General features: G+C 40.7%; 1 protein-coding gene across 1 annotated transcript in view; it reads right to left on the bottom strand.

Annotated features, from left to right (window-relative positions):
- mgat5b (alpha-1,6-mannosylglycoprotein 6-beta-N-acetylglucosaminyltransferase B) overlaps positions 1–14,524 on the bottom strand; it is a 51,728-nt gene that overhangs the window by 26,366 nt on the left and 10,838 nt on the right. The window contains 5 exon segments of the mRNA XM_029438317.1: positions 3,155–3,319; positions 5,981–6,148; positions 7,814–7,887; positions 9,266–9,375; positions 13,325–13,469. Of these exon segments, the coding sequence (XP_029294177.1) occupies positions 3,155–3,319; positions 5,981–6,148; positions 7,814–7,887; positions 9,266–9,375; positions 13,325–13,469 (662 nt within the window).

Genomic DNA, 14,524 nt, shown 5'->3' on the forward strand with positions numbered 1-14,524 from the left:
TTTTAGGTTTCTACAATAACATGATGCATTCATTTAAAACGTTTTTAAAACACGTGATTTTTCTCATACTGCGGTCTGACTACAGCTGTGTCTAAAAAAATGATCCGTATTAGCGCCTGTTTCTTTAAGCCCCCTGCCGAAGTAGCCCCAGTCTCCTCTGAAGGTTTGCAGACTAAATATGGCGGACCTTTGCAAAGGTTCTTCTCAAGCCGTGGTGGAGATACTCAGATGGGGGGAGGTATACTCTAGTGAGCCTGCATGTGAATAACCGAGGCAGCCCCCCCCCCCCCCAAATAAACTGACTGGGGTGTCTTATTTCACAGTTTGTGGATGGTAGGCACTCCAGATGCACAGATGTACAGTGTGTGCACAAGCATTGAAAAAGTGAGTTTATCATAATATATCCCCTTTAAAGTCCAAATGAAATCGCTTTTAGTCATCCATTTCTGCAGGTGTTCGATTGACAGCAGCCAACAACAAGTTTTGAGTCGAAAGTCTATTTCACTGGTATAGTGTCTCACTCCGGTTTAAGTTTGACCCATACCGGCACCGGCAGGAGAACCAAATTAAAACTTTCACTGTAGCTTACAAGCCATGTGCAGACCGTAGGCGTTAGCTGTGGTGCTGAAGAGTAAGGACGGCACCAGCGTATATATGTGGGCCGAAATGACATTTGCAAGTATGTTTACAGTCTGTGCTGTTTAATGAACTGAGCAGCTAATTAGCCGTCTACCCTGCACACTGACGTTAGCGGCGAGCTTTTGTTTGGTCACTCGTCATCATGTTCAAGTCATTGTGCTTCCAGTTAATATACAACATGATAAAACCAACACTTCACTGATGCTTCCTAACTTAAACATCACATGGATACCAAGTACAGAGGATCAGAGGTTAAAATAGGAGCGTTTTATTAACGCGAGAAAGCAGAAAGTAACAGAGACAGGTTGGCCAGAAACGTTCCATAAAAAAATCTCGTCTTTACAAATCTGTCTATTTCTGTTTGCTCAACAGCACTCAGTGTTTCAGCGAAAGAAGCCAAGCCTGCAGGGTCTGGTTAATGGACAGTAACTATTACTGTCAAACACATCATTACAAACAAAGCCCTCTTCCCAGTTGAGAAGAAGAAGGCATTTTGGAAGAGTGAATTGTCATCAACAGAACTGGCTATGATTTATCCTACTGAAAACTGATGAAAAGCACACACAGAACACCAGGATACTGTCAGCTCGTTTACAAAAAGCAAAACACTACGAATGAATGTCTTTCATTTAGCCTTTTGGAGTATCAAGCCGCTTTTCAGCAACAAAGGGATTTGTGGAGAGCTGTCCACACCTTCTGAGCGAAACGGTTTTGTGAAACTGAGATCTACAATACAATCCTCAGCCTCTTTATTACAAGAAGCAAACCTCCATATAAAGGACACTGTGCTGTAATAATATGACTCCTTACAGAAATACGGACATAGACAGGGATGAATGGGGTTTCGACAGAAGAGACATGAAATGCCCTTGGTGAGGTTGGGTTTTTCTTTATATAATGAATCATTTCATACATATGGAAATGATTAGGTTACTGTACATTTCATCGCTACGGTGCTGTTTTTTAGCCGGTATCGAGTATACAGTACGTAGGCTGCTCCCTAGTGTGGGTCAAGTTCCCAAAACAGTGGCTCCTACACTTCACATAATGCAACTGAATAACCTTCCATTAGCATTTCCCTGCCTCTTAATTGCCCACTTCTTTCTAACGCCACATCTCCAGTTAGTAAAGCAGGCTGTCTGTTAAAATGTTAAGTCTTTAGCCCATGTTGAAACAACCCTGATGACATCATTGAGGTTATTCTTTCCAACTTCAGAAAGCCCATCCAGAGCCACAGAGGACATTATAGCGGTTTCATGGGTTGATTAGTATGCTTCGAGATCAGTTAACTATTTGTAAAATAGGTGGAGTGTCCCTTTAATGGATGATAGAGATACTGTATATATTAGACTAAGACATATGTTAAACAGATGTGAAGGTGTCTTAATGTACTGCTCACCTCTAGAGTGGGTATAAAAATAGTGTCGCTACGAGGATGTTGTTGTTTGTGCCAATATTTTATGTTAGTCATACAGTAATCCCACATGTCAGGCAGTGATAAGGAACCTTATGTTGTATATAAATGTAAGTGTAGAGTGGATAGAGGAGAGAACTCTAAAAGCTGCACACATTGTAGTGAAGTTATTTCAGACTATTTCATACACTTATAATCTCTGTGGATCTGAAACTAAATGAACTGATTGATTAGATGAGAGTTTAACAATGGGTTATTTTTACCACTATATTCTGGACCACAAAAACTGGGCAGCCTCAGGCAAAAGTCGGCTCCTCACTGGCATCACGACGAGAACATTTTAACAATAAAACAAATCATCGTGTGTAATCAACTGATTAAAAAGCAAGACTAACTCTCAATCAAGGGATGAAAGTGTAGCCATGTGTAACACTGAGTGAGGGAAGTTCTGCATAATATACCTTTATTTCATGTGACATTATTAATAGACATTGAACATTTAGAGTATGTTTCCACTATAACGGTTTCCTGGGTTAATTCTTTACTCATTCTAGTATGTTGTAAAGGTTCTAACATTTATGCCGTGAGGGATGTAATGTCATTTCATCAGACGTCTGTTCCAGCAAGCAGCGCTCTTTGTCACTTTGTGGAAATGTCCCAGTAAATGTCAGTGTTGAAAGTGCACTAAAGCCAATCAATGACAGCTAGTTACTCTGCTTCAATACACACTTATGTCTGTAACTCAACATTATGCGATTCACACCGAGTAGCAGCATATAAAACAAGATGCAAGTCCAACAAACTCACAGCTGTTTGGTAACTTAGAAGCCTCGCATGTGGGCATTAAAGGACTGTCTGGCTTTCTGATGTTTGATCCAAAACATCCTGTACTAAGAGTTTTTTCTTCTTGTCTTTAATGCCTAAATATGGAGCCAGAGTAACAGAAAAACAAGAAAGAAAATCAGTTGAAAGTGAAAAGCACATTTTACTGGCTCGTCATCTGCAGTCTGTTTGAAACCTCAACACAAGACTCGTTCTCTTATTCAACACTTTCATCCTCCGGAGTGTGCAGAAGCAGATTCGTGTGTGCCTCATATTCACCATTTTCTGTTCTCTCCAGTGGCTGCGGAGCTTGTCATCTAGCCGTCGAGCAGCAGAGGCCCACTGTGCTGCCATCCTGCGTATGCGTCTCTTCATGAAGCTCAGTGATTCCTTTCCAGTGCCCACCTGCTCCAGCAGAGACCCGATGTCAGACTGGAAAACAGCCTGGAAGACAGAAGCAATAAATATCACTGGAAGGGATCAGAAATGTAAAGAATATCTGATGTCACCTTTTTCATGAGCCAGTGCTTCATTTCTTTATGATAAGATAAGATGCTTTTTTTGGAATTATACTGCTGTGCAAGACAACAATAGAACACAATTAGGATGCCACTCCATGATGTTAAAAACAATACAAAAGGAAGGTAACATTAAAAAAGTCACAATATAAATTGTAGAAGGGAGTGAAGAAGGAGGTCAAGTAAGAGCACGATATGAGGAAAATATGTGATAACGTTGAGTAACGCGATAACGATATTTCCTGCAATAAATAAACAGATATTAAAGTGTCCTCAGCTCTGCCTTTCTGGTGCTTTCAGTATACTGCAAAGAAAGGAAATGATTTACGACATTCTTCTATTGAATAAATTGAACGTTGAACTGAACTCAAAAAGGCACCAAAATATTTTTTAGGCGAAGTTTTTTATTGATAATCTCTTTCAACTGACTCAAAAATCCCCGACTGCAATATTGGAGTCTTTCGCGATGCGTTTATCGCACAGCAAGACATTGAGATGATGAGAAATAAACGCTATATTGTGTACTAGGAGTGTTCAAAGTGCTGCCCAATGTGCAAAAAAACTAAACAACATAAAAAACAATAAACATATAAAAAACAATAAACATAATAGCAAATAGCAGCAGCACAAAATGCAAACCAGTAGCAGTAGACCTTGTCCAGATATTCTACACCAGAAAATACTAAAGAACAAGCTGTTATTCAGATTTATTACTAGGCCTGAAGCAGAATTGGTTGGATACTAAAAAACTTTATTATAAGGCTGTATAATTCTACACGTTTTTCTTCATAGAGGAGACAGTACTGAGCACAGAGAGCCTGTGGTATCCTGTTATCTCCTAGTGCCCTGCGGCTAGGCCTCTCAGACACATTGCCTGAGGGATTACTGGATCATCCTCATAAATAGTCTGCTCTCATTGTACATGTCCTCCCCTGCCCACTATAATCACTGTATCATGGCGCAATACCAGCATGCGAGTATTAATCAATGGAGTATCTGCATGGGGGAGCACAACAGACTTAAATATATACTGAAGAGAACCTGGTGCACACAAACGCAGAGTGTCTGCCTCTCTCGAACACACAAGGAACTGAGATTCTCTCAAAGACAAAATCAATATGCAGAGCTGTACTGTACTCTCACAATGCAGGTGAATTATTGCTCTCAGGAGCAACTTGTGTGCGGCACAGCAAAATGCAGAGTACCCAAGGGAAGCCTTGGGATTAGTCTCAGTGAATACAGCCTGGCAATTAGAGCAGAAGGTAAAACTGCGCAATGAATTCACAACAGGGCCCATCGAGCCGGCTGTACGTTACTCTGGGGAGAAAGAGAGGGTGGGACAGACCTTGAGGAGCGATTGTAAGCACAATGCATCATGCGCTGAAAATAAAAATCAAATGATGCCAAAAGACAAACAAGCAATGAAGACTAGGAATGACAGCCAGCACCCGTCACAATCTGCAGTTGAGTACTCAGACTCCCGCAGGAGCGACTGATCAAGAAATTAAGTATTAAATGCTCTGCTTGAACTTAGAGGATAAGTCAAACAAACTCTGGAGCTTCAGTGTCAAGATAGCAAATCTACAGTAGCAGTGTTTCAACAGTGCCTCGGCATTTAGCATTCTGCTCTTTAAATCTTTCTTTGTCATTTGTCAATTCTCAACCAAATGTGACTCATTTAGTCAATGTGTCCTGTCACTGCTAAAAACCTTTGTAGACACGTGAAGACTGTAGACTATCAAGTGTCCCCTCGGTTAGCGCCACAGTTTGTCAGCTGGCTCTTCTCACTACCAGGTACAGTTTTCTTCATATTGTTTTCCACAAGATTTTCAATTAACACTGAACAGGTTTGAAACTAACCAGCAGTCTCTAGTGCAGAGACAAGGACATGCTGCCTTGGTGGCCTCCCACATGGGAAACAGGCCATGTTCCAAGCTGCTTGTGCTTTTGGGGAACTTGGACTACAGTCTCTGCACTAATTATTGTGACTGAATGTCAAGTTCCCTTCAGCTAACTGTATGTTTGTGAAATAAAAACAAAATGTGGTGTTACCTGCATGGACTGTGTATAGGAAGTAGAAATAGCCACTGTGACGGCACCCATTGCTTAGTGCACTACAGTTTTGAAGCCTTGAGTTCGGCATCTTGTTTTTTTGGAAGTTGCTCAAGAGGGTGGAGCTAAACAAGACATTTCAGGCGATTAAAATGCTACCATTGACTTTCATGAACTGAAAGCAGACTGTAAAAGTTCTAAGACGAAAATGCGAACACAGAAAGGGGACAACACTGTCAATCACAAGGTAGTCACGCCCTAAAGCATACACTGCTTTATCGTCTATTTTACTCTAAATGGGAGCATGATTTTCAAAATGATCATCATGCTCTATCGAAAAAAACTCAAATGTTTACTGAAGTTATAGATCAATTTAGAAGTAGGGTCATTTTCTCATAGACTTCTACACAATAGGACTTATTTCTGTAACCAGTGGAGTCGCCCCCTGCTGGCCATTATAAAACAAAATGCAGGTCTGAGGTACTTCCGCATTGGCTTCACTTTTCAGACCATCATGGGCTTGCGGCTTGGTTACCTGTTTCTTTGGCGGAGGATTCAAGGTGGGTGTAGCAGTCTGGTTCCTCCAGGCCAGCGGGGGGCAGAACCACTCCACCTCGCTCAGGTAGACGAGGAAGGAGCAATCGGAGCCGTCCACACCATAAAAGGCATAGCAAGGGTCTGACGTCCAACGAGCACGCATCCACTGAAACCCAAAAACCCAAACTGTTGTAACAAAAATGTCAAGTACACTCTAAAGGCCACTACATTAACATTTGACCAAAGGTTAGTTTAAAATGTATCCCTTGTGTCCTCTCATTATTTTGAAACTGACTGGGCAATCTGCTGTCAGTCTTATTCACTTTCACATTTATCTTCAATGTGATGCCTCTGATCCTTTTTTGAGAGGTACATGGACAGGAAAAAAAACAGGCATGGGCTTCATTAATATCCGGGTTAAGCTGGCTACGTGAACTTTGATACTCTGTGATCAAGTACCCCAGATATGAGAGTTTTCATGGCTTCCCGCATGCAGGTGGAGTCAGCAAAACAGCGAGGTTATCCAGCAGGGTGATAATAATGTTAGAGGACTGTAACTGTGATTACATTACAGGTCATTTAGCAGCCACTCTTATCCAGAGCGACTTAAAGTGAACTAACTGCAGGGACAGTCCCCCTGGAGCAACTCAGGGTTAAGTACCTTGCTCAGGGGCACAATAGTGGCAGCCCTGGTATTGAACTCACAATCGTCTGGTGTTGTATTTGGAAGCCGTACCACTAGACCACTATCCACCACGTGATGTTAGTTTGAGACGTGTGGACGTGCGATGTTCAGGTCAACTCATTTTCCGACATAGGCTGCAAAGAGTGGACATGCAAGTGTAGGAAGCAGATAGGATACTTAAATACTCAAAACCTCTGGTTTTGTTATTAGGCTGAACAAACATGTCATTTTTTTTAAATCAGTATTTTGTGTCAAATTATTCATTTCTTTAGTACAGGGGTCTTCAAATCTTTTCAGGTCAAGGACCCCCAAACTGGTGTAGTGTGGTGCAGGGACCCACTACTGTATATATTGTATAGAAGAGGCTTGAAGAGGACCGTGCAACGGGGGGGGATTTCTCCTTTCCTCCACTCTGTCTCTGACTGTAGGTGTGTGTCGCCGCCCTTCGCAAAGTACAGCGGAGGGGGGAATGTGAATGCGCAAAGCAACAAAAGAAATGTAAAAAAAGAAAAAAAAATTGCTTTATCTACAAACAATTTCGCGACCCCCCTGCAGTACCTCCGTGGACCCCCTGGGGGTCGCGGACCCCCTGTTGAAGACCTATGCTTTAGTAAGCAACCATGTATTAACTGTCGCAATAACTGACCAGCTCGTTGTACGTTATCCCTTACACACTGCGATCATACAGTGTGGGACCGCCTGGAATATTAATGGAGGCCTACTTCATGCATGAACATAATTGTGATACTAGAAATAAACAACGGTGTATGTTGTACTTGCACATTTTTCTATATATATATGTGCTTCTTCTTGACCAGAAGGTGCATATGTTAAGGTCCACATGTTAATAGAAAGAAGCACACGTTGGACATGCTGCAATGTTTATGAATCGACTGCTGCTATAGGCTGTCAGTTACACAATGTATATATAGAGTGTGTTTATGAAACCATATTTAGTTTTATTATTTTCTAAATTGTGTTTTTTCTTTGCTGTCACACAATGTGTCGCTCAGACAACCCACTTCTAGCCTCTAATCTTATTATACAACATTTATGTTGCACCAAGGTGAGTTGCCAAGCAAGGACAACAGGCTGTTCGCACTCTGTGTGAAATAGTTTGGACTTAAGTGAGATACAAAGACTTACATCAATCTTGCCGAGGCAGTCTGGATAACGTGGATCTTTAGGGATCCCACATTGTCCTAATGTTCCATCCCTGACTGGAGAAAAGAAAAGTGCAGGGTATTTATCAATACCTACACACACAACAACAAGACCATACACATATGTTTTTGTTTTTTTTTCATTTACTACGGCATATTATCCCTGTTTTTAATTATCTCAGTCTAGTACTATAAAATCATATTTTATGTTAGGTTCAATTTTTCAATACAACAGCCAGCTCCATATATGTATAAATAGATATAATTATGAATAGCCTTGGACCTCCAAGGCTCATATTGATCAAACAGGTCTTTATATTGCTTCCCCTGAGCATTAAATCTGTTTGTCTTTCACAATTGGGATGAACAGAGACAAATTAAAGCGCTAGCTAACAAGCTCCTGTACGCCTGTCCTCCCTTGCTGAATGACCAAGTCTCTGTTCCATCTCACTCACTGGATTTACTATAGATAGATGCATTAGTGTGATTCATAAAAATCACAATCTCCCCCCTTCTTCTTGCTCCCTTTTCCTTCTCATCCGTCTTTCGGTCTCTTTCCGCCGCTGTCACTCTTTCCTTTTTCTCTCTGCCTCTCCTCTCCTTCCTTTCTCCTCCTTGAAGCCCGGCACTAGTGAGCCTAATTAAAGGAGAAGTCGCAGCTCCTCCGCCAGCATCCTGCCAAGCGTCGAAGAGCACAAACGCGGACAAATAATTGCCAACCATTCTGTCTGATTATCATGATAACGGCAAATCCCTCACGATAAAAAGTGTTATTGCCTGCCGCCGTCGAAACTTAGCCAGGTTCAGATCTGCTTTATCTAAATGACATCAGACATTATGACAACAGGCAAATTATTTGATACATTTTAATGAGACAGTGAGGTGAATAGTTTTCAGTCATAAAGTGCAATGTGGCGGATACGAAATTGGAATTGAATCGTGAATTAAAATCGCACAGTCCATTTTCTAGTCTGTGCCCAGTAAAGTAATTGAGAGTGAAGGCTAATAAAGGAAGCTGACAGGCCCAGATCCCATTAACTAGGCAGTAATTCATCATTATGATTTAAACATCCTGTCGTCGTGTGGCTATGACAGGGCAGCAACAATGGAGCACTGTACTGTGCTGCACAGGAGCTCTTACACTCTGACACAAACATTGGCTTGGTATTTGAACGTGTAATGTGCCATGAATAATGTCTGTCATGTTCTATGTGATCAACCAGCAAGAACACATTTGACATAAATTGTGCATTCAAGTGTTAGGCTGGATCCAGGCTTGACAGTCGGGCTTATGTGGGCAGATAGGAAAAGTGTCTTCAGATTGGATGGATTTGAAAAGGACAGGGGGGGGATTCACCTGAAGAGCTACAGCAAGATTTGGTATTGTCGAGGTGTGCGAGTGGACAGGATGTGCGTTTGTTTTTTTAAATCGTACCTCTGTTGCCAGCCATGCTGCGCTGTAAGATCTGCTCCACCCTCACTGCCATGTCAGACATGTTCTGGGCTATGGCCTGAATCCGCTCCACCAGCCCTATAGGCTGAATCCTGATCACGCACGACACAAAACACACAAAACAAAAGAGAATATTGAAAGTTATTCCAGCGACAACCCGTTTGTAATGAACCAAACTCTCTTTAAACTACAATCAGGCGCCTTCAAAAGAAAGAGGAAACTATATTTCTTTTACAGCTTTCTTCCATCCAGCTGTATTTGTTGTTTTTCCATCCTTCACAGGGAGCATGAAGTGGTGGAAGAAATGCTAATTCTCCAGAACTTGAGGCGTGAAATCGAAAAAAGCTTTTAATACACTGACAGATAATTTATTTGTTAAGATAAAAAAAAAAATAAGTATCTCCCATTATTAAAACGGGTCCCCTGGGAAAATGAAAAACAGAAGACAATTAGTTTGTTAGCAAATGTGTTTCACTGCACTTGACCTCTGTGGCCAAAACAATCAGGAAGCAATATTTACAAAGGAGAAGGAGATAAGGGGATGAAACAGAGTATAAAGAGAAAACGAAAAATTTACTGTTTAAGCAATTTTAAATGAATGATTTTGGAAATCTGTTACATGTCTATGAAAAACAGAGCGACGGCAAATCATCTACAACTTTGTTCAGCCTCGTACCTCGACTAAAGTTCCATTTTACCCCCAGTGAAAGTTTATCAAATCTGCTCTACAAGGTACCAACACTAAAGAGATATCTCAGCAAATCTTTCTGTGTAACATTCATAAAGATTTGCTGTAACACCTTACAAATGCACAGCAACTACCCCCATTAATGGTTAATGGATTTATGCAATGAATTATTAAATGTTCTTGGGAAAGACCTCTGTAAAAGAAAATCCTCTTCCTATTGGTGTCTAAAAAGAAATCGGTTTAAAAGTCAGGTTGACTTGTCAGATATCGACTGTATGTGCACTAGTGGGAACTTGATACCAACACCAATATTTTCCTTACTGATTAATCTACGGACTCAATGTATCGATTTATTGTTTGGTCAATAAAATATCAGTAAATAGTGAACATTTTAGTTTACTGTACCAGAAGACTGAAAAATACATTAAATGTTCACATTTTCTGCCATTCTTGCTCAAAATATTACCTAAAAGATTAAATCTATGAAGTAACTTCACTTTTCTGCTGATCAACAAATAGATTTATTGACTAATCGTTGTAGCTCTAGTAACAAATAACTCATTTTGATCATCAATTGACTTGAAGAAAGGTTCGTTATAATTTCCCAGCGCCCACATTGCTTCAGATTGCTTGTTTTGTCTGACCAACAGTCCACAATTCAAAAGTTTCCAATTTACAAACAACGGAAATCAGCAAAACTTTGCCTTCTTTGCTTGATAAATGATTTAGTTAATAGTTTAACTCTGCAGAGAGTGTTCTGCACAACAACAAAAAGCTTGTACTATGTTTGCAGTTACGGGTGGATTCATGGTGGACTCATTAAACTTTGTCGGTACACAACTCAACATACATTCAGACCCACTGGTTAACGTCCGACATGCAGCAACCAAAGAGAAAAGTCAATCTTAACCTCAAACTTTTGCACATCGACACACGACTTTAATCACGCGTGATGAGCAACATTCATCGTTAGAACTCCTGCATCATTGACCCGTTTTACATGAACACAAACATGTTGATGCATTATTTTAATGAGCTCTCTAGTTATGTAGTCGTATCACTGGAGTTTGCATTGCTTATTAAAGAGCTGGAAACTCAGGAAACTAACAAAACCTAATAGAACTAATGTTGCACCACACATTTCCCCCTTGGGGACATTAAAGTGTTCTACTGTTCAAAGTTGTTTTAAGGTCTAAAGACTAAGAACAGTGGTTCTGAGCAGGATGCAGCTCAAGTATTAAAACACTGCTTTCATTAAGGCCGAATGTATTTCTGTGTGTGTGCCAGGGAAAAGCAATCTAACTGTGCTTACATGCATAAATTATTCCTAAACCCCAATTTCATTTTTCCATGTGGTGCCCAGAAGGCAAGTGTTAGCCAAACCTTCTCTTTAATACTTTAGGCCAGCAGGTCAGCACAAATTAATTGCCAATTACACAGACACACTGACATACTGTACACTAAAGTACACACACACACACACACACACACACACACACACATACATTTGGGGTCTCACTTCAAACCATCCCATATTTACACTTCAGAAACTCTGACCCAGCAGGGGCCATCAGCTGTTGAAGAGCAAGAGGACAACCTAATTACTTTTTTAATGATATACCATGTGGGAAAAGTTTTTTCTGCCAGAAGATCTCACACTAATCTCCAGGGTCGACCCCTAACCTTGAGCCATGCAGAGGTTTTTAAATCAGTGAGGTACAATGAAGCCAAGATGTATCCGCATTAGATACTTTTTGTTCTTTCACCACCAAGTGAGTTTTAAAACTATTTGGCCTTTGTCACTGTAACATTTTCAAGTTTAGTCCCTGAGAGGCCAATTAAATGATTGTTAAAACTATATGACTGAGAGTTAATCCGCAGAGCATTTTGCAGAGAAAATTAAATTCAGACAGTGTAATATAAAACTACAGATTAAAAAAATAATTTATGAAGCGTTTTGGCCAGAGCACTATAAATATTTTCCCCCAGGCTTAAAAAGCAGGTCAGGTGAGGCGTCGCACCTCCTCCGTCATTGTTCACCAGAAGCAGTCAGAAGCAGATACACAGTGGCCACTGTGAGGGAGGTGATGTCCAGGAGAGAGACACACAGCAAAGGCAGAAAACAGGAGAAAGCTTCTGCTCCTCAAACCCTTTTTTTTTTTAAAGTATATATACATGGCAGTCTCTTTCATTTTTCCAGCTACCCAGGGAGAGTGGTGGAGTTTGTTCTAAAACATGTTCTTTTTCCACATCTGGAGGCTCTTCTCCGAACATGAACCTGCTCTATCGGGATGCCCCTGGGCTCCATACTTGGCCTTCTTCCTTTCTTCACACTGTATCTCCCAGGTTCTCTTCTCTCCATGTTTGTGTCTTACCATTACTATGCGTATGAAATTCCCCTTTGGCACACATGTTGAGCTGGAGGACTAAACAGGATGTTCTGCCATTCACCTCATTCTGTCATTTAACCTTGACAGCATGAACATATTGACGCATTTCTATCACCACTGACAACCTTCAAAATTGTATATCAGGAAAATTGAAATGTTCTAGCTAAGTCTTTTTCTAGGTGAGACTTCATGTACTGCATACCGAATACTTTAGGGTTGTGTTTTATTTTTATTTTATTTCAAATTACAAGTTTAGGAAGAAAATATGTTTCCCTCAAAATGTAATTGAAAATGCAGTTTAGTTGAGTGAAAACACACATTCATTGCATTTTTTAATACAGTTGACAAATTCACTTATTCTCTATTTTGTAGCTCTTCCTTAGCTTTCAAACAGATCACACAACCCTCATCAGCAGATGGAGTTGGACCAGTAGTCAGGGAACTGTAAATATTACAACCTTCATTTTTCTAAATATTTTATGTGCCATACAACCGGGCAAAGTCTGCTGATGAAGATCATGTGATTTGATCAAAAGCTACAACATCAACCTTGTGATTTACAGTTGTTTAAAAATGAACTTTTGAGCATCACTTGTGATCATTTTGATGGAGGAATCTTCAGTGACCCCCTCGAATGGAGCCCGAGATACACACTGACATTAAAGACATTTCATCCAAATACACACCACCCTCACTCCATTCAACATTTTTTAAATGCTCCTTAGACAGAGATGCTGAAACATTGAGTATCGTTGCTCATAAAGAATAAGAAGAACATAGTACTTTCAGTCTACTGGAAATTCATAATGTTTGTGCATGTAACGTGCTGCCTTCCTTAAGAAACGTTCAGGGAATCACAGGTAACTACCTGCACATGACAGCAGGCAGGTTGCCTTTCACAGTCACTGTATCTAATGTAAAAAACGTAAGTGTTTCCAGGCATTAGAAACCAAGATGCTCTACCTGTCCAGGGCCGAGCTGAGCTCATCAAGCCTGTGGGTGTCTGTGGTGTTACCCACTTTAGACAGAGCATCCATCCTCTTCATAATGACCTCCAGCATGTCACTGATTTTCCTCAGCACCCCACGAGATTCTTGGCCACCGAGCACTGAAAAACACACAGACAGATAGCGTGAGACAAATATTGCTCAAGTAAATCATAGAGATAGGAGAGAGAGATGATACAAGGATAAGGAGGGGGGAAGTCATTCTAGGAAAAAGGAGTAAGTGATACATTTGAAAAAGCAAGATCAGATTTGATGTATTTTATAAAACCACATTTGTCTTTGTATAGTGTAGAAAACAAGGTCACAGGAACAAACAAACTGCTTGATTTAAAATAGAATATATTTTTCCTTTTTTGCAATTTAAATCCACCAACGTAACACAGACTAACTCATGGTTACATTTTAAATCCATATATTTAATGCTCCATTTTACGGTTTACTTTAAAGCTTCAGTCAAGTTTCTACTTTCTTTTTTCCTTTGTTACTCAAACAGCAGTTCGCCAGGAGCCAGCTTTCCAGCAAAACACAGGAACGGAGTCTGGCAGTATTGGTTTTGTCTTCCTGCTCGGCTGAAATTATTAACGACCTGACAGGCCGTAAACCAGAACGATGTTGTTAGCGAACACCTAGTCAATTAATGAGCCTGCAGCCACAGACAATAAGGTCAAAGCTGGTCTCCAGACTGCATCGCTTGTGAGTCGAGGTCCCGACCCGGCGCCGTTTTCTTTGATCACATTAAAGCTCTAAGCTCAATGCAGAGCGTAATTATTAACACATTTCAAAATAACCAAAGGTTTCATGTGTGCCTAAGGAAACACAATTCTTTGCAGCAAAAAGTGTTTTTTGATATAGAAAATCCAAAGAATTATGATGAATAAAGCTGCAAGCAGCGATGACATCAAACATCAAACATCCTCGCTCGTTGGGGTTACTGGCGGGACGCCGGTTGAGGCTGCAGCGCATTGCCGTGACCGTCTGAGACTGCTGGAAATGACATACCTGCGATTCTTGCACCACGTTCTGTGTCCACTTTATTGCTCTATATCATGTGTAGACTACACAATGTAATCTTTAGAGCAATTTAAGACCCACAACTTCCTCTTTTATGACAAATTGTTCAAAATGCCTGCGATGCCACGGCAAGGTCATTCGGTGA

The sequence above is a fragment of the Cottoperca gobio genome, chromosome 8, assembly GCF_900634415.1.
Source record: "Cottoperca gobio chromosome 8, fCotGob3.1, whole genome shotgun sequence".
In the NCBI taxonomy this organism is placed as follows: domain Eukaryota; kingdom Metazoa; phylum Chordata; class Actinopteri; order Perciformes; family Bovichtidae; genus Cottoperca; species Cottoperca gobio.